This window comes from Eumetopias jubatus, unplaced genomic scaffold (assembly GCF_037043125.1).
Source record: "Eumetopias jubatus isolate StellerSeaLion01/CBP00866 unplaced genomic scaffold, mEumJub1_p1.0 scaffold_9, whole genome shotgun sequence".
In the NCBI taxonomy this organism is placed as follows: Eukaryota; Metazoa; Chordata; class Mammalia; order Carnivora; family Otariidae; genus Eumetopias; species Eumetopias jubatus.
The window spans coordinates 51,660,220-51,685,912 of NW_028274815.1; the positions used below are offsets into that span (position 1 = coordinate 51,660,220).

A 25,693-nucleotide genomic window follows, 5' to 3' on the forward strand; every position below is an offset into this window, starting at 1 on the left:
CACATCACAGCCTCAAGTGGCTCCCAGTACTGTCCATCCGCCCCACCTCAATTTCCCAGTCCTCCCATCTCTTAACACCACCATCCTGCACCTTCTGCTTTCTCCCCAGACCTCCGCCACCTCCTCCCTCTGCTCACTCTTGGCCAGTGACCCCGCTTCCTCCTTCTCTTGGAAAGCAGAAGCAATCAGAAGAGACCTTCCGCAAGCACTCACCAGCACCTGCACCACATCCTGCCTTCCCTCCTGTCACCAGGTGTGCTCGGCTTGCACCTGACCCAAGGCCAACCCCTGCACTCGTGCCCTAGGTCCCGTGTCCCTGGATTATTCAAGGACACCACTCCATGATCCTCCTCACCCTCGCCCAGGCCATCCGACACGCATCTCTACTGGGTCACTCCACTGGCATTCAAACAGGTGACACTAGTACCCTGTCACTTAAAGAAAACTCTCTGACTTTCTCCTTTGGCTCCCAGCTAATTCCTTTCTCCCCTTTACAGAAAAATTTCTACAAAGAGTTAGCTACACTTGCATCTAATTCTTGTTTTTCCATTGTCTCTGTTCAACCAAAGCTTGTCAAGATCACCAGTGACTTCAACAATCAATCTAGCAGCAGTATGTGATATGGGCAGTTGCTCCTCTCTCCTTGAAACATCCCCCTTGCCTTACAGAGGAGCAGGGTGACATCTTCCCCCATCACTGGCCAACCCTTCTCCATCTCTGCTGATTCCTCCTGGTCACTCACCCTTTGGTCATCTGAGTGCCCCAGGGCTCTGGGCTCAGACCTCTTTTCTTCTTCATCCACTCTCACTCCCCAGAGTTCTCCTTGAGACTTACATCTTTAAATGGCACCAATGCTGATGAATCCCATGCTGAGCTCTCTCCAGCCTGGGTGACTCCTCTGGACTCCAGCGCCCCATTTCACATCTCCCACTGGACATTAAGCATCCCAAATGTACTATGTCCAGAATCCAGCTCCTGACCATCCTCCACCCACCTGCTCCTTCCAGTCTCCCTCGTGTAAGTAAATGGTAATGCTTTTCTTCCAGATGCTCAATCCCAAAACCCTGCAGTCACCTTTGAGTCCTTTCCTCATGCCCCATGTTCAGCCCATCGGCAAATCTTGTCAGTGCCACCTTCAGTACATATTCAGAATCAGACAACTTCTCCCAAATCACTACCCCCCTGTTCCCCATCACCTGGAATATTGCACCAGTCTCCCAACTGGCCTCCCTGCTTTCAACCTTGCCCCCAAATCTATCCTCAACACAACGGCCCCACAGGATGGAGCACGCCAGCCCTTGGTGCAATCCCTCCAGTGATTTGCCAACTCAACTCAGAATAAAGCTAAAGCCTCTTGTGATGTGGTCCCCTCACCTCCCTGATCTCATGCCCTTTGTCTTTCCTCCTCATTCTCATCAGCCACAATGGCCTGCTTGGTCCTTGAGCACTTCCAGCACCCCCATGCTGTTGCCAGGAGCTCTATTCCTCCCGTAGACCCGTAGGTCACTTCTTAACCTCCTTCTAGTCTTGACTCAAATGCAATCTGCTTTACCCCTCTTTCTTCGCCAGATTTTAAATCATGCCTCCTCCCCCCAGCAAATCTATCCCCTCTTCCTTGCTTTTTCTCCCTAGCAATTATCACCATCTGACATGCCATGTATTTTACTTAGGTATTTGTTTGTTGTGTCTCCTTCCCCATGAGGGCAGAGATCTCTATCTTTTTTAATAGTCTATCCCCAGTACTTTGAACACAGCCTGGCACATATTTGGAGTTCAGCAAGTATTCGATGGATATATAAATGCCTAAACAGTGGGGATGAAGGGGGATATTTGGCTTTTAAATTTCCAAAGGCAGATATCATTGCTATCTAAAAAAATAGGTTTAAGAGGATGTTTTGTCCAGCCAGTTTTCCCACTCTTCCAGAGGAGATGAAAGTGTAGAGGGGGAGAGGAAGAAAGAACTAGAGCTTTGTGATGGTTTTGATGAGGCACACCCACACCCTGGCCCCCAGGTTAGCTCCAAAGTTTATATGGAAAAGACCCCTCCATAGCTCTGGGGATCTAGTAAACAGTGGCCCAGAAGTTGCCAGAGGAATGGGGACATGGGGCACTTGGCAGAGATGGCTGCATGGGTATCATGGGAGAGAGAGCCATGGAGCCTTCTGCATTTCCTATAGACCCCAGAGTGTCATGAAAGAGTGGCCAAATTGTACCATGTTTCCCAGAAGTGCTTGAAAATTAGTCGAGAGAGAGCCAGGGGACCTGAAAGAGTTTTGTGGCTGAGATAACAAGCTATTGTCTATGTGGTCCATGGGCCCAGAAATCAGCAGGCCTACAGACAAAGAACAGACACATACTGGTGACCAGGGGTCTCTGCCTATGGAGGTCATGACATTCTGGAAGCCCAGCCCAGAATTTAGCTAGCCTCCCAGGGGTAAGGACAAGGAGGAAAAGCCCAAAAGTGACTCAGCTTAAACCTGAACTACTGAAGGATACCAGGGCTTTTCTGCCATCAGGAAAAATATGAGCTCGAAAAGGAGATTAAGTTGAATTACAGGAAAATAAAGTTATGTTTTTAACACACTCACAGATGTGACTTGAAAATACCATTCCTGCTAGTTTACTAATTTGGCTTCTGATAGAGTTATTTCAAGCCCACTTCTTCCTTCTCTTCCTCAGGAAGTCCAAGAATAAGTTAGCACACCCAGAAGAATGAGCCCCACAGAAACAGGACAGCCCTTCCAGTCTTAACCCTGGTGTGTCAAAGCCAGCACCACCACCCCCACACCCCCGATGTCAGTGGAATCCCATCATCCAAAACTCTAGAAGAGTTATGGTCATATGTTCTCAAATTCCAAGTGTGCTCTTGACCTCATTTTGCAATAGCCAAGCATCTAGTCTTGGAACATAGCAAAGAGGAGAAACAAGCAAAAGGCTTGTTTGCTAAGTATCATCTCAGGCTTTAGCAAGAAGTCTGGCCATTAAAACTTTATATCCCCCTGCCCAAAGTTCAAGGCCCCTCATCGTTCAGCCAGCCAAGCAAGTAAGTCTGATCAAGGCACGGACTGGCAGCCTCTCCAATTTCAGCTAATAGCCAGCCTTCAGTTCCTGAGCAACCAGAGCCATGTAACAAAGACATGCTTCTCTGGGCTTGATCCAGTGTAATGGGCACCCTAATCCCTCTGAAGACCCAAATCAGCACAGCACACACTGAACAGTTAATCTCCCATTTTCATTCAGTGGGCCTAACACATTTCATGAATATAGACAGAAAAATTGACAACAATAATTCTAAGCCTGACTTTCTGTGCAGTGAGGAAAGTTGAGAGTGGGGAGGAGGTCTCACTTGTGTTCTCTCCCAGGATGACCACTTGAATCAAAGAGAAAAGTTCCCGGTCAAATTCATTTGTCACCAAAGTTACAATGTTAAACTTTGCTTGGGTCGCTATATGGAACTACTTAGTAGTTCCATATAAAAAGTCTATTTTTTTTAAATAATTTTAAGCAGGCCTTCATTACCTATGTCAACCCAGAGGTAAGTACCCTAGACTGTGCTGAGTGATTTCTCTCATAGCACAAATCATTATCATCAAGATGGTAATAATATAACCCAACACTGGGTTTATGGTGAGGCTATGGGCTGATGTCTACAAAGAGACTTTATGACCTGTAAAGTTTACTGTGATAAATATCCTTGTTGATACTGCCAACATCATCAGTTTGATCCCTAATACCAATGTCCTGAAACTCAACACCTGCATAACTAGAATAATGATATGATGCCTCTCATTTTTTAATTAATGCCCTCAGTTTTAAGCAACAGAGACTATTTGCTCATGCACGCACAAATGCAAATGCAGACATAACATATGAGTACTTATGCCTACATGTAGACCAAACCCCCAAACACACAAGCACCCCAATTTCCAACCTGCCCCACTCCATTCATACAAAACCTCTCATGCCCCCCAAATCCACACAAACATGGGCCCACAGCCAGCTACCATGTTGATTCAGCAGAACTCTACATACTCATAACAAAAATCACTTAATTATTTCCACAAGTGGAACACTGGGCTTTCAACCTTTTGTTGACACTCCCTATAGTCCTGCCTCTATGTCTGCTGTAGAGATCATGACTCTGCTTACTCCGACTTCAGCTGGACCAGCAGAGGTGGGAGGGAAGGGAAGACATTTAACCAAAATGCTGAATTGCTTCCAAAAGGCCCAGTGAGTAAGTGTGCCTGAAATCTAGCAAAGTCAAGCAGATGGTAAGCAGAGAAGGGTCAAGACCTGATAATTTGACTACTGGCCTGTTCCAGATGGGAGACCCAAGTGGGGTGGGGAACCTCTGGGGAATGCCAGCTTACTAGCCCTCTCCCCGCTCTGGAGCCTAAGGTAGGTAAGATGCGTGAGCTCATGACTTGGTCCTCTGAGGACAGCACGACCACATACACCCATGCAGAAAGTCCAGAGGAATGGGATCTATCCAGTAGGGTGAATGAAAGAAAAGCCCATCAGAGTCTTCTCACCTATTAAGAAAGCAACGAGACATCACAAATTCAGAATTTGTGATGGTCCAACAGGGCCTGGGCAAAAGCTTTCCTTACCTTCTTCATTCTGCTTATGTAGACAGTTTTGCTTAGCTAGAGTTCCAACAATCTACTTAAGAGAAAAACTATTTTTGAAGGCTTTCCCGGGACTGCTGAAGCATTCGTCAAACTAGAGACACTCAGCTATCTTCAATTCAATTTTAAAAGTATTTTGGGGGAGCCTACTATGTGCCAAAGCCAACCTACTTTCTAGTTACTGTGCGCATTTTCATACACAAAATCACATTACTTTTCAAATATTTTCTATTTTGAACTTGCTGCTACTTCGGTCTGGCTTCCCCGCCCTTCAGTTAATGTCAGAGAGGTGTTAAAGGTACTGGCTTGGTTAATAAGCTTCAGTGAGCATCCTCGGCGGGGGGCGCGTGGCGGGGGTGATGTTTACTCAGCCATGAGCACTGCACCGAGTTCCAAGCACTGTCCTGACCCAGGCTACAGGGCAGGGGCAGCAGGGACAGGGCAGTTAGGGGTAGGAGGGCACGCAATGAGACCTCAGAGAGAACTTCTTGTCCTGCAGATTTCCACAGAAAGCTGAGCATTTTTTCGCTGAGAAGAGATGAACCTTTTTTCTCTGGATGGGAAAACAGGTCCCTCGCAGACCAGGGAAAGATCTTTTGGGAAGAGGGGAGTATATGGCGGGTGGAGGCAGACACAAGGAGGGCTGGTTGAAGGGGGCTGGGGCCTCCTCCTGCCTGATGAGGCCCTGGAGTTTGCCAGACAAGTTTCACCCCGGGCTGTCCCCCCTGCAGTGTGCATCGAGGGAGGAGGGGTGCACCCCCGAGGAGACCACAGGAATGCCAAGCAGGGGAAAGGCGCCCGGAGCCAAGGGCTCCGGCAACGAGGATCCAATATCGGCGGGTGACTCCAGCCCCCGTAACAGGAGAGACCGTAAAGTATGTGCTCTGCTTCCCAACCAGCAAACACAGCAAATAACCAATTACTCCAAATAGCTAACAGATTTCGGCTCTGATTTCCCTCCCCTTGCCTCCCCTGTGCCTTCACTTGTCATTTGATGGGCGATTTGTATTTGCTCTGAGAAAATGAGAGAAGGAATGACTCACAAAGGAAGGACCAGATTACATGCAGTGACAGGCATCAAACCTCCCTCATCAGAACTAATGGGAGTGGGGGGAGGCCAGGCTGCACTGGCAACACATCTGAACCAGAGATATTTTTAAAGAAGTACAGTTTTGTACTTTTGAGCACATACAGTAATTCTTGCTAAACCAATATTGCCAAATATATGTCCTTAGGAAACCTACTTTAGGGAGAAGATAGGTATCTTCTTAATAAGCACATCTGCTAGATACCAAAGTACAGGTAAAACCCTTCATGTTATTAAAGTTAAAATACTCCCCCTCAAACGCTCAAGTTCAGAGGTGCAACCGTGAAGTTCTGAGACAAACTACCTTGGATGCCTTCTGGAAATGCTTCCTCACTTGGGAGCCACACCCTGTAATTGATTCCTTTGCTCAAAAAACCTTTGCTTCAAAGTCTTGGGATAAACTGTTGTCAGTATTCATGAGCTGCAATGAGGCATTCCCCCAAAACTTGGAATTAAGGGAAATAGGGCTGCCCTCAGAGAATTAGACCGTGAAATCAATGCAGAGTGGTTCAGAGCAAGGACAGGCAAAATCACCTCAAAGCAGAAGAGTGGCTCTTACACTAAGCCTTAACCCTAAATGGGTAGGTTGTATTAATACATCTAGAGAAAGAATATGTCAGTGAAAAAAAGGAATTGACCAGTCCCACAAATACAAGAGAAGGGAGGGTTGGCTGTTGACAGTTGCGCACATCAGTACCCTCACGATGGTCCAGACCTTTGGAGTTGGATGGATCTGTCCATCTTGGTCAGCTGCCACTAAATTTCAAGTAACAGAACTATCTCTCCTCATTCCGATTCTTTACTCATGTACGATCACAACTGGGCTTCCCAATCGCTGAATCTGCAAGATACCATGGGCTGAGCCATAACCCGAGGTCATGTCCCCTGGGCAGAAGTATTTCTCACTGTAAACTCATAAACTGTCAACCTCAGTTTGAGACTTGAATAATGAGTATCTAGCCCTAAACTCATCAGGTGTCTGAACCCACAAGGATGAAGATCCACCCACAATACTAGAGAAACTTCCCCCAAAAAACACCCCTGCCTCGTGGGCCTGGTGGGAGAGAGTCAGCTCTCCTTTACTTCAGAAACTCCTTACATAGGAGTCAATAGGCAAGGACCTTGGCCCTGACCTAGTTAGCTAACACCTGGCTGCCACAACAAACAGAAAACAAGCCCTTCAGTCCCATGGAAAAGAACTCTGATCCTGCTTTCCTTCTTACCTCTCCTACCCTGCTGATTCCTAACTGAGCAAGGTAAAGACAGAGCAATCTCAGACTGTTTTCTTCTTCCTTTTATAAAAGCTCGAGATTAGAAGTGGTCCCCAGCACTAAATGGACAGAGCCCTCTGAGCTCTCAGTACTTGACAAGCAAGGACTTCCCTCTGTAAGGACAGATAGAAAGAAGAGAATAAGGTCGGGCGCCTGGGTGGCTCAGTCGGTTAAGTGGCTGCCTTCGACTCAGGTCATGATCCCAGTGTCCTGGGATCGAGTCCCACGTCGGGCTCCCTGCTCAGCAGAGAGCCTGCTTCTCCCTCTCCCTCTGCCTGCTGCTCACCCTGCTTGTGCTCTCTCTCTCTCACTATCTCTCTCTCTCTCTGTGTCAAATAATTTTAAATAAAATCTTTTAAAAAAAAAGAAGAGAATAAGGTCTAAAAGAAGGGGAGCAATATGAGGACTAAGACAAGTGTTATGTTAAAGAACTGAGTAAAAGACAGAAGAAAAATGACTACTTTATGTTCGTAGAAAGTCTTAAGAGGATACAAGAAGTTAGAGTATGCAGTCCTGAAGGACATATAACCTGCATGAAGACAAATATGACTGTCAAATGCAAAACTATAATAAAGACATCAATTTCTAGCAAAATGACAAACAAGAGGGCCGGAGAAAGTCTCCAAGAACACCTAAATTAACAGACAAGATGTCTTTAAAATCCTTTTTAAACGCATGCTTGAGCTGATGGGAATGTAAAGAAAATCCTTGGGGGCAAATGAGAAAGCAAAAATCCGGAGAAATAAGGAGCCAAAATGCAAACTAACTGTGGGGCCCAAAAAGCCCAAGTCGGACATTTAATTTCAGTGAATCTGGGTTTGTAGCATTTCCAGGCATCTGGTCAAGTAAACACATATCCTCTATGAAAGAATGTAACTTTCATCCGGGCCTCAAAGAACTCTCAGATAAATTTCCAAGGAACATGAGTTCACAATCAAAAATAGTGTAAGACATAAGGAACAAGGCACCATGAGCAAGAGTCAGCTAGAAATACCAACTACATATCAGACCTGTTAAGACAACAGGAAACAGAATTGTCAGAAATAGGCCTTTTTAAAAAAACTGTTTAAAAATATAAAAGACATTAAAAATTATGGCAAAGGAGCAAGACACTTTCAAAAATAAATAAGCTGATTGCAGGGGGTGGGGAGGGAAGAACTTTTCAAGATAAAAATATAATACTTAAGACAAAATTCAATAGATGGGGTCAAATAGCCTTTAGAAACAAGGAAAGAAAGAAAGAAAGAAAAAAAGAAACAAGGAAAGACTTAATGAACTAGGAGATCTATCTTCAGAAATTAGCCAGAGTTGCAACACAAAGAAACAATAATAACAATAATATGAAAGAAAGTTGAACTAACATGGAGAAGAGAGAATGTCCATCATAGATCTAATCAGAGTTCCAGAAGGAAAAGATACAGAGAATGGGGAATATGTAATGTTTAAAGAGATAGTGGTTGAGAACTACCCAGAACTAATTAAAAGAAGAAAAAAAAAAAAACAGTTCTCAGATTTAGGAAGACAACAGCACAATGGAAGCCAGAAGATAGTAAAACAGTCCCTTCAAAGTGCTGATAGAAAATAAGTGTGAAATAAAAATATTTTCAAGAAATAATTAAAAAGTGAGAAAGTTTACAATGAATTGATTCTAATCATAGGAATTTCTATAAGCTCTATTTCAGGAAGAAAGAAGATAACCCAGGAGAAAGAAGACTGGCATAAAAAACAAAATAGTAAATGCTGGCATAGCTAATGGAAAATGGATTACTTTAAAAAATGATACTGCTTTTTAAATGTCACTTATTTATAAAGGTATAACTAAAATATTGAACAGAAGTTTGTAAATTGGTATGTGATTGGAATTAAAGTATTCTAATTTCCATCTGGAACTTATTCTGGAGGAGGCTATAAATATTAATTAGACTTAGACTTTGCTAAGTTGAATATGCATGATAAAGTTTCTATACTAATCACTGAAGGAATAGAAACAATGTATAGTTTTGAAACTGAAAAGGGAAGAAGGAATGAGGAGGTAATCTTTCAATCCGAAAAAAAAAAAAAAAGCAGAAAAAAGGGCAGGATGAATAAAGACAAAAAATATGATGGAAGAAATAAATCCAAATATATCAGTAACCACAGTTAATAACTGGACTCTTCAACCCTCTAGTTTAAGAAAATAATATTGCCAGAACACATAAAAGAAAAAACAGAATCCATCTATTTGCTGTTCACCAAAGAAACACCTAAAACAAAGTCACAAAAAAGTTGAAAGTAAAACAATAGAAAAAGGTATACTAGGAAAATACTGGCCAAAAGAAGCTGGTGTAGCTATATTAACATGAGACAAGACAGACAAAACAGTCTCATTAGATATTTTAAATTTAAAAGTAGATATTTTAAAAGGCAAAGGGGCAGAGGTTCACTACATATCATTAAAGGATTCAATTTTCTAGGAAGATATGAGAATTTTAAAAGTGTTCATGGCTAATAACACAGGATCAAATATGTAAAGGAAAAGTATCATAAGGAGAAAAATGACAAATAGCAAATCAAAGCAGGATGTTCTAATATACCCTCTCAGAAATTAATGAATGACACATACAAAAATCAGAATAAAAATAGATTTAAATAACACAATTAACAAGTCTGATCTAAATGGATATGTTATATGTAAAACCCATTTGGAGACTAGACATTCTTTCCAAGCAAACACAGGACAGTTGCAAAAATTCATCATGTAATAGGTCATAAAGCAAGTGTCAAGAACCATGACATATAGACCACATTCTCTGAACCACAGCACAGTTAAGCTGAAACCAGTAGCAAAAAGATAACTTAAAACCTAAGCTAGGAACTTTTAAAACCTATTTTTAAGCAATTCAGGTATAAAAAAGAAATATAGCAAAAATCAGTAAGTACTTAGAACTGGAAAATAACAACAACAACAACAACAAAAAACAGTCATCAAAACCTGTGGGATGCATAAAGCAGTACTTAGAGGGAATTTTATAGCATTAAATGCTTATATGAGAAAAGAAGAAAGTTTGAAAATTAATGAACTAAGCATAGCCCTTAAGAGGTTAAAAATATAATAATCCTCCCCAAAAACAGAAGGAAGGAAATGATAAAGAAATTAATAAACCAGAAAACAAGGAAACAATAAAATATCAACAGAGCTAAAAACTGTCTCTTTGAAAAGACAAAAAAAATCTGACAAATTCTGGCAAAAATAATAAAATATAACATTAGGAATTAAAAGGAACATAAATGAAAGAAGAAAAAATTGAAAAAGTAAGAGGTTATTGTGAGAAATGCTACATCCATAATTTTTAGGAATAAATGGATAAATTCCTATAAAATATAAATCACCAAAAGTGACTCACATAGAAAAAGAAAACCTCAAAGGTCCTATAGACAGTTTTTCAAATTGTATTAGCAGTTTAAAATATCCCCAAGAAAAATACTAAGTCTAGACGGTTTTAGAAATGAATCTACCAAACATTCAGGCAAGAGATAATGTAAATCTTTTTTCATTCATTCAGAGATTAGAAAGAGTATGTATGCCCCAAGTCATTTTATAAGATTAGTATTATCTAAATACCAAAACCTGAAGAAAACAGTATCAGAAAAAGAAACTTCAAGCAATCACCACTCACAGTAATTGATGCAAAAAAAAAAAAATTCCTAAACTAAATATTTGCAAACTGAATCTAGCAATGCAGAAAGAAAATAATAATAATAATATATCATGACCAGGATAGAGTGTTTCAGAAATGCAAAGTTGCTTTAGCATTTAAAAAAAAAAAAATCTCTTAATGTAATTCACCACATTAACAGATTAAACAAATTATATGATCACCTCAACAGATACATTAAAAACATTCAATAAAATTCCATATCATTCATGATAAAAACTCTTTGCTAACTAGTAATCATTTGCCTGATGCACCAGTGGTGTAACATAAAAATATTCACTTTTAAATTAGAGCAGATAAGAATACTCTTATCAGTTACATAGAACATTAAACTGAAGGTCCTAGGCGATGCAATAAGATAGGAAAAGGAAATAATAAAAAAGAAAAAGAAATTAGAAGTACACAGAAGAATCAAAACTGTGATTAATCACAAATTATATGATAGACTACACAGAAAAAAAACAGAAAAATCATCAAATCAGTGGAATTAATAAGGGTTTAGCAAAGCTTCTGAATATAATATTAGTATATGAGAATAAATTCCATTTACATACAAGCAAAAAATAATTAGAAAATGTACCTTTAAAAATCCAAGTAAAAATAACAATGAAGTACAAAATAGCTAGAACTAAATCTAATAAAAGTTGTACCAGACTTTTTTGGAGAAAATTATGTGTCTATTGAAAAACATTAAAGAATAGCTAAATAAATGGAGATATTTATCATGTCCGTGTTTAAAAGGCAATATTATAAAAATGTTCTCCCCAAATTGATCCAGCAATTCACTCGATCACAAATCACAACAGTTTTTCTAAAGAAGTTGACAAGCTAATTCTAAAATTGAGATGGAAAAGCAAAAGACAAGAATAGCAATGACACTTCTAAAGATGAACAAGGTAGGATATTTCCTTTATCAGATATGAAGGTTTATTATAAAGCTATAGTAAATTAGACAGTACAGTATTAGTACAGGAAAGACCAATGGAACAGAATAGAGAGCCACAAACCAACCCACACATATAGATCAAGAAAGGATAGGTCATTCTATGATGATAAGAATTCACTGGCTATCTACATGGGAAAAAATAAAAAGAAATCTAATCTCTATCTCACATTTTGCACACAACACAAATCAATTCCAGATGGAATAAGGACTTAAGTATGAAAAAAGATTTTAGAATTTTAGAATTTTGAGGAAAAAATGTAGATTAATATCCCGTTTAAAAAATTTTTTAAACAATGCAAAGATGGGGGGCAGAGAAAGAGAGATATGAAGTGAGAGCCTAAGAGATCCAAAATATATATAACAGGAATTTTAGAGGAAGAGGGCTTAAAAATGACTAGAAATTAAGGAAACTAACCTAATAACAGAATTTTCGAAGAGCTGATTCCTTGGATGAAAAACAACCATAAAAGTAAAAATGATAACATAAATCACAAAATTAGGAATGAGGATAAAAACAGAACAGATACAGAAATGTTTTCTTTCATTGTAGTGATATATACAAATTCATACTAATGTAATAAGCAATATCTGGGAATATCTAAGCTACCAAATCGACAGAAGTAGAGAGTGAACAAAAAATTCCCTTCCAAAATAGATCCTGGGCCCACTTTTCACCAAAAAAAAGACAAGGTAGATGTATCTTATACAATTATACAAGCTATGCCTTCCTGAAAATCTAAAATTCAAAATTCACATAACATAGCACCATTTTCTTTTGTTTTTAAGATTATTTATTTGAGAGAGAGAGAGGGCGTGCGTGCGCATGAGTGGGGAGAGGGAGAGAGAATTTCAAGCAGACTCCTGCTGAGCATGGAGCCTGATGGAGGGCTTGATCTCATGACCCTGAGATCATGACCTGAGTCTAAATCGAGAGTGTGACACTTAACAGACCAACCCACCCAGGCACCCCACATAGCATCATTTTCAAAAAAAAATGGTAAGTATCCTATTTATCAGCTAAACCATAAACACAATTCACTTGGCCACCACCTTTTAAGTTACATGATTGTTAATCATTTTTCAAATTTAGGTTGATTCATATTACTATACATTTTATACATAAAGCAAGATTATTAATTTTTTTCTATTAACCGTTTATTTAGTGCAATTTCCAATGTGTGTAATTCAGATTCAGAGTGGCTTTAGTGTATTTTCAAACCTCTAAGAAACAGTAATTCTCATGCGGTAGAGACTGTTCAAGAGCACAGCAAAAGAAAGAATACCTCAAAAAAATATTTTATGAAACTATTATAATTCTGATATCAAAACCTAACAGAGACAACTTAAAAGTGATACTTATTAATAGAGATACAAAAATCCTAGGTAAGTAAGAGCAACTCCAACTCATGATCTAGACTAGAAGTTCTCACAAATTTGCCCTTCACCAGAATCAACAAATACTATTCATTTTCTCCGCTAACAATCTAAGGCACGGAGTCAGCTAAAAGCTGGTATACCACTAGAGCTCCCATAGAGGACCTGCAAGCTTACAAGAGTCACTGTGTTGGTTTCCAAACCTGTTTATGCCAGTTGTACTAACATGGTAATTAGATCAATAAGTCAATATCACAAAAATATATACAAACTGAATTTAAAAAGAAAGGACATCTTATCTAGAAAATGGATTTAATGATTTTTTTAACCGATGAAAATTAAGAATGAGATTTTTAAGTTTTTATTCAAATTCCAGTTAGTGAACATACAGCATAATATTAGTTTCAGGTGAATCACAATACAGTCATTCAACAGGTGAATTCAAATAGATGATGGGGATTAAGGAGCGCACTTGTTTGATGAGCACCAAGTGTTGTATGGAAATGTTGAATCATGAGTGAGATTTTTTTAAAGGAAGGGTATGGGAGGGAGGAATCGTAAATTTTTAAAAGGACTCCACAGTCTGATTTTTCTGCAGGTATCATTAAGATCTCATCAAACTTTATAAACCTAAAGGAAAAATCATAGATAATACATTTTGGATGTGGCTTATACCAGAAGGATGACGTGACACTCTAATAGCAGATCCAAATTTAAAGAGGCCTTGGCAACATCAAATAATTGGCATAGGAAGATACATAGACAGGGTTAGAAATAAAATGTTTACGGTGTGTATGCATGGCTTTTAATCAGTCCCCATTCAATCAACGTTTTCAATTAGCCAACCAACTACCTGTCTTGATTGCATTGGATAAGAGGACTTCAATTATAGTAAATTATAATACCATGACCAATTGACCAATTTGGGTTTACCCCAGGAATGCAAGACAATTGTACATTGTATAAATAAAACAACAGAAAACAAAATAATCATCTTGAGAAATGCCAAATGGCAGTGGATAAAATTAAATTCCTATACCTTATTTTTAAGCTATTAATAAACTAATAATAAAAGACACAACCTTGACAAAATCAAGAACATCTATCTGAAACTACCAATAATTATCACAATTAATGGGTAAATGGTAGAAGCTTTTCATTAGAATCAGTAACTAAACATGTATGCTCACTAGCAGGTCAATTATCAAATGTTATTCTGGAAAAAGGAATAAGGTATAATTATTAGAAAGATAGTGACATATATATTACTGTTTGAAGAAAACCATCTTACTTACCTGGAAAACCCAACAGAATCAATGAACAACTCTCAGAACTAATAAAGGAGCTTACTAAAGAGTCTGTTTCAAAGTAAATATACAAAATATTGTTTCCCTATATTCTAACAATAAGCAATTAGACCAAATCACCAAAAAAAAAAAAAAAAGATATTCCATGTAGATAGCAGCAAAGGCTATAAAATGCCTAGGACTAAACATTAAATGGGCTGGACCTATTTAAGGTAAACAAAAATAACTCCTCTAAGAAAGAAAATAAAAGACACTAGTGGAAATTAGTATCATTAATGTCCAATGATAGGGGAGTAGTTAAAACTTTATGGATGTTCATATAATGGAATGACATGCAACCACATTTTTAAAGAATATAAAGATATGGAAAAACATCCACAAAATACATTTAAATAAAGGAAAATACAGATTATAAAAAAGTACAATATGATTCCAATTTTGTTTTTAAACAAAAGGATGCACACATGCATAAAATATATCTAAAAATGTAAAGCACATCAAAATCTTAACAGTGCTTATCTCCAACTGGTAGGAATACAGGTGGTTTTCACCTTCTGCTTTACCCTGTGTTGTGTTTTCTATATTTTCTACAACGGATAAATCAGAAAAAATTAAAACTATACATTGCCTCTTCCTAGAAATCCGTAAGATGCCAATACAGCAATGCCTCTCCGGCACCATTAACAGAATTTAACTGTTGGCAGGTCCTATCTCTTAGGGCTCCCCCAGCAGCTCAAGGGCTCTCAATGTGGGACTTCACGAGGACATGGTGAAGGCTAAACACCAAGTCATCTTCCCTGAGGGACCCACTAAAAGATAACACCAAGAAAATCAGCCCAGTTGCAGACTATGGGCCCTGGCAAACCTCCCAGAATCTGCTCAAGACTACCAAGGTTCCTCAGTCAACACACTTTTCATGCCTCTGGGAGGGACAGAGAAAATCAACCTGCCATTGCCCACAGAAGTTCTTGGGTCCCACAACCCAGCGGTCCAGGTCTAATCTAGAGACTTCCCTGTTTCCACTGGCCCATGCAACCCCAACCAACCCTCTGGTCCTCATGCCAGTAAACAGGATTAAGGTAAATCCCAGGATTAGGTAAAACCCGCAAGATACACTAAGAGATGACTCAGTGCTGTCTATTTCTGAGAATCTTCCCCTAGCTGGCTCCCCACCCCTCCTCCAAGACACAGGACAGGTCACTGTTTTCTGCTGGATCTCAGGAAATACTGTTGATCCCAAACAACATGGGTTCAAGCAGCATGGGTCCACCAAGACACAGATTTTTCCAATAAATACAATACAGTGTTGTAAATGTATTTTCTCTTCCTGATCATTTTCCTAACAGCATTTTCCTTTCTCTAGCTGACTTTATTGTAAGAATACAGTATGTAATACACAAAACATACAAAATACGTGTTTATTGACTATTTATGTTATCAGTAAGGCTTCCTGTCAACAGTAGGCTATTAGTAGTCAAGGTTTTAAGGAGTCAAAAGTCATCTGTGAATTTACTATCGTGCTGGGGCTGGTGCCCCTAACCCCCATGTTCTAGGGTCAAATGTACTTCCTTTCTTCCCCTCCCACTCCCCTTCCTCCGTTCTCTTCCTTAACTCCCTACCCCCACCCCCAGCCCCCCAGGGAAATCAAAGAGCCCACAAATAGGTAAACAATACATACATGAAGACTGGATGGAGAAGATGCCATGTTAGTGGGGGCAGAGCCCAACAGACCGTCTGCAAGCTACAAATTAAACACGCTGGTTAGCAACAGGATTAGAGAAACCACTTCAGGGAAGACTGGACAGCCCCGAGGAGGGAGAGCTCCAGCCAGGGAGGCTGTAGAAGCTGTGGGAGGAGCATGTGTTTTGGAGTTAGATAAGACTGGTCTAAATCCTGGCCCCACTACTCTATCAGCTAGCTGTGTCACCTTGGTCAAGCCCCCTGACCTCTCAGAGTCAGCATCCCCATCCAGAAAACAGGTACAAAGCCTGGTTTCCAGGGCAACAGTGAGTATGGAGGAGATGAAGGCCACGCACAGCTATAGCACAGCTGAGGCACATGGAACAGGCTTGGCCAACACTCCCTCTTGCCCACTTTCGCACTGCCCTTGGCACCACTCGCTCAATGCCATGCTCACACGCCCTCCCTACTCAGACCTCCCCATCTCAGATGTACTCCAAGCTCCCCATCATCCCTGGTGGTTTCTTCTAACAGCTGGGCCACACCAACCCCTGCTTGGGCACGGTTCCTAAGTCTGGTTTCTGAGCCTTTTCTCCTCAAAGACAAGAACCAGGGCATCCTACGGCTTCCCCCCGAGTCTGTAAAAGGGGGGACTGTGAGAGTGTGAGAGCCCAACACGCCTTTGCTGTCCTAGACAAAACTTCCGGCATCCTTTTCTGGCATCAGATCCTTGCCTGCCATCTTCTGGTCCTGTGACTCAGTACTTTATAGGGTGAATCCCTGGGCTGCACGGTCCAGAGAGCTTCAGGAGTCAGGACTGGAGACAGGTGACTTTTTCAGAGACCACTATAATGGTCCCAGAGAAGGTAACAGTGCTCTGGGTGGATGAGTACCCGTCTAGGCAGACAAAGCCAGGAAATGCATTCCAGGCAGAGGAGATAACAAGTGCAAAGGAGTAGAGGAATAAAATGTGGCACAGCCGAGAAAGCAAATGGCTCAGCTCGGGAAGGCAGGCATTGGGCAGCAGGTAAATAAGACTGGAGGGCTGAGGACACTTGCCAGGACACAGGCCCCCAGGGTTAGACCCTGTCTGCCGTTGAACCCTGAGTAGGGGGCTCTGGAAGACTCCACAGGTGGCTGTCCTCTCCTTGACAGGAAGAACCTGGGAGACACACTTACCTGGGGGTCAGAAAGGGCTCAGGAAGGGCAGGAGGCAGTCTGCTGGGACCCGGAGGGGAGTCTTGGAACCCACAGACCCAGCCCTGCCCTGTGAAGGGGGAGTCACTGAGGAGATCCTAACCACCCCCAGGCCAGCCTTACGGCTGCTCAGAGCCAAAAGCACGGGCAACGGCCAGTGGGCAGCAGGCCAGGCCACTGGATGGTGCCGGGGGGCTGGCCACATGTGTTGGTGGATGTGGTGTGACCCCTAGCAGAGACTGGATGAACTCCACACAACCCCACCCCCGGCCACCTCTGCCCCTCCCGCTCTCATCCTGAACCTCACAGAAGCCTTCTTGTTATTTTTAATACAGTTTGTTTTTAGAAAGGTGAGAGGGAAACCGGCAGTTCACCAGAGCAAAAGGGAGAAAAAATAAAGCTAAACACAGTGCTCCAAAGATCTGGTCCGGCTTCTGAAATTACACGTTCCCCTTTGGGATGCGGGCATAATTTGCTGCTCCAGTTCTGGGAGCACGTTGCCACCTTCACGGCGTCCCAGAGACTAGAAGTGGGGCAGCGGGCTCCAAATGAGCCCCAGCCGGGGAGCCGGGGGGCGGCCGGCCTCAGCACCGCCCCCCCCCCACAGTGTGGGGAATGGGCTTCACGCCTCCTGATGTCCTCTCCCTGCCAGCCTGCATTTCCCCAGTACCCGCCCTCCTCACGCGCATGCACACACACTCACACACGCGGTCCTACTGCCAAGCCCATGCTCCCACTCCTTCGCCCACCACGAAAGCCCTCCTCTTCCCTCTGCTGTTCTGACCCCACTGGCCTTTGAGGCCAGCCACCCCCCAAGAAGCCTTCCTGATCACTTAGCCCATTCTGACCCACACAGGCCAAGAGAGTCCCTGATCTTTGCCCCTGGCTGGTAAAGCATCTCCTGTAAGATCAGCGACACACCTCTCATCTCTCCCAACCAGGGTGAAAATTTCAAGGTGTTCTCCTCTTTATCTCTCTTCACCATGCATATGGTCCCCACCCCCAGACATTCTCCTTCTCTGGAGACTTACAGGAGAGCCTCCCTACCCAGGGTGGGCTCGCAGAATGATAGGCAAGAGTCACTCGTGACCAGGTGACTCCAGGGGCATCTCAGTGCCTGCACAGTGGGAGATGGGCAGGGTGGGCAGGGGCACCACCTCTACCCTGAGCTTCTGGACCCTCAGTAGGAGATGGGGGGGAGTAAGCTCTGTGTGTGTCCTGCACACTCTTTCTCTCCACCGCTTCATAATCAGAACATGAAGAACCAGCTCAATGAAGATGCAGATTAGTAAACAGAGACCCCAACTTTATTTTAAAGAGAGAAATGGAGTCTGACTAGGGGTCAGAAAGAGAAGCCCAGGAGGGGGGTGGAGGAAAAGACAGAGAAGGGTATGTTGGTAGCAGCTCATTCCGATTGTGTCCTTGGTTGGAGGTGATGCCTATTTGTCATAATTATCCTACATCTTCCAAATTTTATATAATTAACATGTATTTATAGCCAGAGAAAAATTAATATATCCTTTTTTAGAGCAGAGCATTAAATGGAATGAAATAAGCTCTGTGCCCCCTCTTTGAGGATATACCCAGGCCTGCCCTCAGAATGTTAAAAGTCAAGGCCATGATTCCTACACCACCACCTACTGAGTCTAGACACACCCTTGGGAGCTTGCCCACACACCTGCCCCCCAGCTCCCCCACCTCTCACACACACTCTGTACACGCATACACACCACCCCACCCCCAGGCTACGGGTCTAAAATCTACACAAAGGAGAGCCGCACAGACCAAGAATAAACTGTGGAGTTAATTCATGTCAGCCTATCTCCTCCAGGCCCTGATCACCAGAAAAGAGTTCAAGAGGCCAGGCACCCACTCCCATGGGGTCTCCTCACCCCAACATGGCTGCCTACCTAGAAGCCCAACAAGGCTGAGTGGACAGATCTGCTTATACATGCATTTTGGACCATCTCTAGAATTAGCTGCTCCTGAGAGAAACCAAACATTTCTAGAAACCTGAAAAACTCTCTGCCGTGTCAGCCCAATGACAACATTGGCAAAGAGTCTGAGATGACATTTCTAATGTGTGGCAGACTCCTCCCAGGAACTGAGCCAGTGATGGTAGGAAGTTCATCAGCAGAGAAGTACCACTGAGGAAGGAGACAGGAGGGACTAAGACCAAAGCCAGATCTGGCAAGAGCATGTTTGAGGCTAGGGAGGAGTCCTCAGCTGGGTCTGCAGCCAGGACCTAGTGAGCTCAGCAGGGGGGACCACATCACCATGAGCATGAAACAGGCTGCTGAGAAACACCGGGTGGACAAACAGGAGGCAGGCAAAATCCAGATTCTGCCAGACTTCCCGTCCCTCCAGTCTCCAGAGGGCAGGGACTTCTACTTTAGCTGGGGGAGGGGAGAAGGGCTATGAGCCCAGCCAGAATTATCTGGCAAACCATTTGGAACTGCTGCCCATTGCCTCTGGGATCTGCCTCAGAATGCCTGGTCCTCCCAAGTGCTAAGTGGTGTGCAGGAGAGACAGAGGGAGCAAAAGATTTCCTGACCAACCAAATATGATCGCTGGATCTCAGAGGAAAACACAATACAAAACTGGTTTTCCCCAAGCTCCCCATCAGACACCATCAGGCCAGGGCTTCCCGGAGACCAGCCCTGGGCTCCCTGCTGGCCTCGGGGTTCCTTGGGAGAAGGGCTCCGTCTCCTCAATCAGACAGGGAGCTCCATGAGGGCAGGGTCCAAGCCTCCTCCATCAGAGCAGGCAGATCTCACTTCCTCCTTCTCCTGGCCCACCTCTGAGGCCCTGTGAGCCCAGGCCCTCCACATGTGGCCACACCACCAGGAGCCCAGATCCCAGCTCCTCACCCTTTGGGCTGGCCAGCAGCTCTAGCCCGAGTGGCCATGTGCTCCCACAAAGAGCGCAGACCCTGCACTGGCTCAGACCCCAGCCCCGGTTCACTCATGTCAGCGCCGGGAGGGTGTCCAGACCGGGCCTCCTCACCGTCTGCCTCTGGCTGTGCTTGTAGCCAGCAGGACTCAAAATAGTACCCCCCCACACACACCCTCCATCTGAGTCTGTAGACATTTTGAGGGCAGCACACACAGAGAACGGAAATCCTGCTGGGCAAGCCCTGCACTTCCCTTCATAGACTCAGACAGCCCACTGAGGGGGTGGGAAACAGGAGCCAGGATTGGGCAGACTGGAGTTTGGGGCTAATTATCTGCCTAATTCAGCTACAAACACCCACCCAGGCCAGAAGGCACTAGTATTGAACATAGCTGAATCCTGGGTAGGACCATCCAGAATCTCCACTTGGATTTTCCCAGTCTAGAGAAGCTCCTTCTTAGACCCATACAGAGAGTAGGCAGGTCATCCATCCATCCATCTGTCCATCCATCCATCCATCCATCCATCCATCATCCACCCATCTGTCCACCACCCACACATCCATCCATCCAGATAGACTTCACTGAACACCTCCTTTAAACCAGTCCTGTGTTGGGCATTGAGGACACAAAAGGAATGCACCCAGTGACTGTCCTGAGCCTGGTCTGGGGAAGGTGGCTGACATTTGCAGAGACATTCAGGACCTAAAGCAAGGGCAGTGATCAAGATATAGACAGGACTTGCAGAAGAAGGGAGGGAGCCAGGGACAAATCCCGGAAGGAGGTGACCACAGCTAAGCCGAGTCTTAAAGAATGACCAGGAATAGACCAGAAGGTGTCCCCAGCAAAAAAGATGGTGGACAGAACCTCAGAGAGTCACAGAGGTGGGAGAGACGAAGAGCATGGGGCTTCTGAGGACTCTTAGCATCAGAGAAACTACAGAGCAAGCCTCTTGTCTCAGCAGCAGCTAGGCCCACACCAGAGATGTTCCCTTGGAAGTGGCACAAAGGTGAAAGATGCACAAGCAAAAAAGAAGCTGAAGTCAGTCTTAAATGTTAGAGGGAAGCCCTGTAAACACATCTCCAGGACAGCTTTGAGGATCCCGAGCCCAACTTAGCACCCCAGTGTGTTCTCTTGCTCCCGAGGCCGGTATTTGTTTGGTGGTTTAAAGAAAACAGAACCTCCTGAAGTGGGACACCATCCCTGGGTCAATAAAGAGGCCAAGAGCCTAAGGACACACGCATTGTCTACACTGGCTGGAGGCTCTGCCTCTGGGCAGCAGGGAAGCTCTGGGAGCCCCAGGTGCCAGGGGTGTGACCAGTGACCGGCATCATACAAAGCCGAGAGGAGGGTGACAACCTAGAAGAGACAGCAGGTCGAGGCTGGTGCTCACTGTGAGGCCATCTCCACCGAGGGAGGGCCTGGGTGATCTTGGCCCTACAGGAACTAGAGCAGCCTAGGGCCCAAGGTGGGGACAGTGCTCCCTGCTCACTAAGAGATGTCACAGACCCCCTGCCATGCTTTTCGGCATTGGAGTCTGGGTCAGCAGCTGGTCTTCAGTTGCCGAGTACATAGCAAAGGGATGCCTCTTATCTGTCTGCAGGGTTGGGTTCCCTTGGAATAAGATCCCCCTCCTGCCCCTCACCCTTTCTTTTCCTGGAGGCAGAGGGAATGTGGCAAGAGGGACTATTGGCTTGGACACAGATCTCTCCTTTCAGCTGCTTCCAAGGTACCCCCACACATGAGCCTATAGATGAATCTACCCCTAAGCAGGGTTCTGGCTGGGGTAAGGCAATGGGGCTAGAGCACCCCCAAGACCGCCTGCTCACTCTCTCCCCTGTCTTCCTTCTCTCTTGTTTGCAGCCCCCACCATGATTTCCTGAGTAATTGTCAGGGGGAGTCTTCAACACAGCCCCCTAAGCAGAGGGCCCTTTTTTTTTTTTCACATGCTTTGGGGAACATGATTGGGTCTTGCACAGGAGACCACACACAGCCTTCCCCCAACCCCTCCACCCCACTCGTGACCAGATTGAAAGCTCCCATCTGGGTCCCTCCACCTAGACGGTATCCAGCCCCCAGGGTACGAGGGAGATGTCTCATAGAGGCCCTGGGGTGAGGAAGGGAAGGGAGGAGGGGTGGGAGAGACGGGGAAGCGGGAGGGGCAGCCAAGGCCAGCAGAGCCCGAGTCTCTCGCAGGGACCCGGTGCTCGTCTTACCTGCACGGGGATGAGGGGTTCCTTGTCATCGATGTCAATGAGCACATCTTCCCCAGGACTGAGTAAACTCACATCATCTGTAGGGAAGAGCGGTATCTCGCCCCGTCTCCAGCCACAAGACTCAGCAAGGATACCGAGACAAGAGGCCCTCGGCCTTGCACACTTCTCAGTCTGTGCCCTTCTCTTCCCACCTCCTTCTTCCCTCTCCGTCTGTCTCTCCCATCTTTTTCTCATATTCCCTGTCTCCCCAGTTCTCTCTCTCCCTACTCATCCCATGGAATCCCTGCCTTTCTCTCTCCCTCAGCTCTTCCCCCACATCCTCCCACAGCAGCCCTGGCTTCTCAGTAGCCCCAAGCGGGGTGATGCCCTGAGGAAGGCAAGATTCCCGCCCTCCTGGTCCTGGTCAGTTGAGCAGAAACCACTTCTCGCTCAGGTTCTGGTAAGAGGAAGCCTTCCGGGCACATTTCACCTGGGAAGCCCCAGCTGCCTCAGCCCCTCTGCCCTGGCCCTCTCCCTCAACAGCCCCACCCCCTACCTGGGCCGCCCTGTGGGGACGGACTCTCCTCGGAGTACAGGTCACACATGAATCTCTCCAGGGAGCGGATGGTACACTGGCCCACCACGGGCCGACGGCCAAACTGGCGGTTATCGATGACCTTGATCACGATGGGGGGACAGTAGAGCTCCTCCCTGGGCAGCATCTGGGCAGAGTGGGAGGGGAGTTCTGGGCAGTGGCCTGAACCCATCTCTGGGAGGCTTCGGGGTGGGGGGGCTCTCCTTCACAGAACAAGTTCAAGGAGCGAAGAATGACTATAAACCTACACATAATCCCCAAAAGCCATAAATCCAAAGTGGTGGTTGGCTGAACCCCGGCGCTGGCCGGGGGAGGAGAAGACACACACCTTTTCAGTCTGCCTCTCGAATACTGTATGCAGAGGCTGACTTTTCCCCCCACGGCTTTACCTTCCAAACATATCCAGCTCAGCCTGAAGCTAAAACAAGTCTACTTTCCCTGAACTCTCACTGGTTGGGGAGGGGAAGAAGGGAAAAGTTGGCCCAGGTCTCAACATTTCTTGCAGACAGTGCCCCCCAAGCGGATACTCAAGAGTTGGCTTACAGACCAGATTCTTCTCCTCCCAACCCCAGCCCCAAAAGCACTTTGAACACAACTTGAAATAATTTATATGCTCTCCTTCGGTGGCGGCTTTGGCTCAGCCAAGAGGAGGCTCCTGTTGACAGCCACTGGGCCTGAAATTTCTATAGCGCTTTCATCTTGCAAACCATTTTCCTTTCCTCAGACTTGCCTTACTCCGGCCACTAGGCCCAGGCAGCCCAGGGAGCTGCAGAGGGCTGGGGGCCTGTGGGCCCTGGGGGTGAGCCCACAGCGAGGCTGGAGGAGGACCCAGTCAGGGAAGGTTTGGAGGAACTGCAGAAGGTCAGAGCCCTGGCAGGCCCCTGGGGAAAGCTCCAGGGGGCTGAGAACTGCCCTGGTAGGGAAGGGTGGGTCCTTGGGACTTCTTGCACCAGGTATCTGGGTAGGAAGGAGCAAGCTGACCCCATTTGTGCTGCTCACAGGTTTCCACTCTTCCACAGACAAATGAGGTGGGAAAGATGCCATGACCTAGACAGGATCCCACAGGGAGCTGCTCAGAGCCCTGAGGACATTCTAGGCACAGAGAGCCTGGAAGGGGACAGCAGGGAGGTCAGGCTTACCACTTCCATGAAAAGGGTGCAGATGTCGAAGTTGGGGTTCTTCCGGAGGTTCTTGATGACACAGGACTGCACTGTCTGGCCCCCGCATTCCACCACGAGGCTGGGGGAGGAGATGCTGGCCAGCTGGTAACTCTTCATGTTCCGCAGGCCCCACGCCAGGATCTAGGGACACAGAGTGAGGCAAGGGGCTGGGAAGGCCCCAGGCCCCAGGCCCCAGGAAAAGCCGGGGCCAGGAACGGGAAGGGCCAGGCCGCCTCCCCACCGCCCCCCACCCCACCCCAGAGCCAGGCTCACCTCTATGGCAGTACGCTGGAGAACCGGCTTGATGTTCTGGGGAACCATGTAGATGTTGGCCTCCCTCTGAGGCGGTGGGTAGGGCAGGTCTGTGTCCTCCGACTGCAGGGGCGTGACAGGCAGGACAGAGACAACGGTGGCAGGAAGACCAAGGCAGAGAGATGAAAAAGTTGGGGCAGAAAGAAGGACATGCGTGGAGAGAAGGAAACAGAGAGGCAAAGGCACACAAGTGGGCAGGCAGGCAAAAATGAGAAAACGAAGTCAGTTTCTGCCAGGCACCATCTTGTCCAGCATCACCATCTGAGCACCTTGGCCTGGGACTCAGGTCACCTTGTTTCACATGAACCCCTCCTCCAAATACAGGCTCTCAGGCACCAATGAGCTGCTCAGGGTCTCCCCATCCCCCTCCCCCACACAGACACATACACACACTGCCCACTTGCATCCTACCATGCCCACTCCAGCCCCGCTTGGTCCCAGAGAAGACCACGTACCCTCCCCAGCCTGGTTCTCCTGCCTCCAAGTTCAGACCCTCCCGACCTACCATCCACCCTGGTGCCCCATCTCCATCCCCTACACCACGCCCAGGCACCTGCCAGCCCCAAACCCCCACCTCTCACATCTGTCCACCATGAAGACAGAACACCTGCTCTGTGAGCCAGAAAGAAAATGTACAAATAGGAGAAGAGGATGTAAGTGCCCATCGTCCGTAGGCACTAAAGGGAGCTGCTGGGGAGGCTCCTTCACCACCACACACCAAAGATGAGAGCAGCGTGTATCAACTGCCTACTGAGGGTCTGCCAGAAAGACCGGGGCAAGAACCTCCAGCTATCACGAGGAAACATGCAGGGAAGCAGCTGGAGCAAGGCAGGCAGGTGCCGCTGTGGCTCAAGCAACTACCAAGTCTCACAGTGGTTAGGAGCACAGGCTCCACTCCACCAGCTGCTGAGTTAGGTAAGTTATTTCATCTCCTGGTGGCTCAGTTTTTTCACCTATAAAATGGTTATTCAAAGTTGCCAACCTCTCAAGATTAGTGTGTGGCTTGAAGAAGTTGACACTAACACTCAGAAGAATGCCTGGTTCAGCAAGAATGCCTGCCACAACAGCTCTACTAGCCCACGTGGCACCTTTATGGCAATTAAAGAAAGACGTCCCTTCCTGAAGACTCTTTACTTCCACATCAGAAAATCATCATATTTTACCATTTTCTTAGAATAAGACACTTTACTGCCACCTACTGGAAAATTGTTCTAATAAAAACAAATACATGATGTCTGCTCTGGTAATTGCTTCTTCCCCTTAGACACAGAGCCCTTGTGCAGTGCACAACCCACACATCCATACAAGCAGGCCCTGACACTCGGGAAATGTTGACTGTAAATAAAAGGGCTATG

General features: G+C 45.4%; 1 protein-coding gene across 15 annotated transcripts in view; it reads right to left on the reverse strand.

The window, feature by feature from the left end:
* Positions 1-25,693, reverse strand: part of DYSF (dysferlin) — a 205,166-nt gene that overhangs the window by 40,177 nt on the left and 139,296 nt on the right. For 8 of the 15 annotated variants that reach the window (XM_028116262.2, XM_028116260.2, XM_028116256.2 and 5 more), the window contains 4 exons: positions 24,300-24,401; positions 24,006-24,167; positions 22,828-22,993; positions 22,293-22,369 (listed from right to left, as the gene is read on the reverse strand). In XM_028116262.2, coding sequence (XP_027972063.1) covers positions 22,293-22,369; positions 22,828-22,993; positions 24,006-24,167; positions 24,300-24,401 — 507 coding nt within the window. Of the gene's footprint in view, positions 1-15,986; positions 16,050-22,292; positions 22,370-22,827; positions 22,994-24,005; positions 24,168-24,299; positions 24,402-25,693 lie in introns of all 15 variants that reach the window. The other 7 variants (XM_028116258.2, XM_028116254.2, XM_028116249.2 and 4 more) reach the window with 1 other exon arrangement.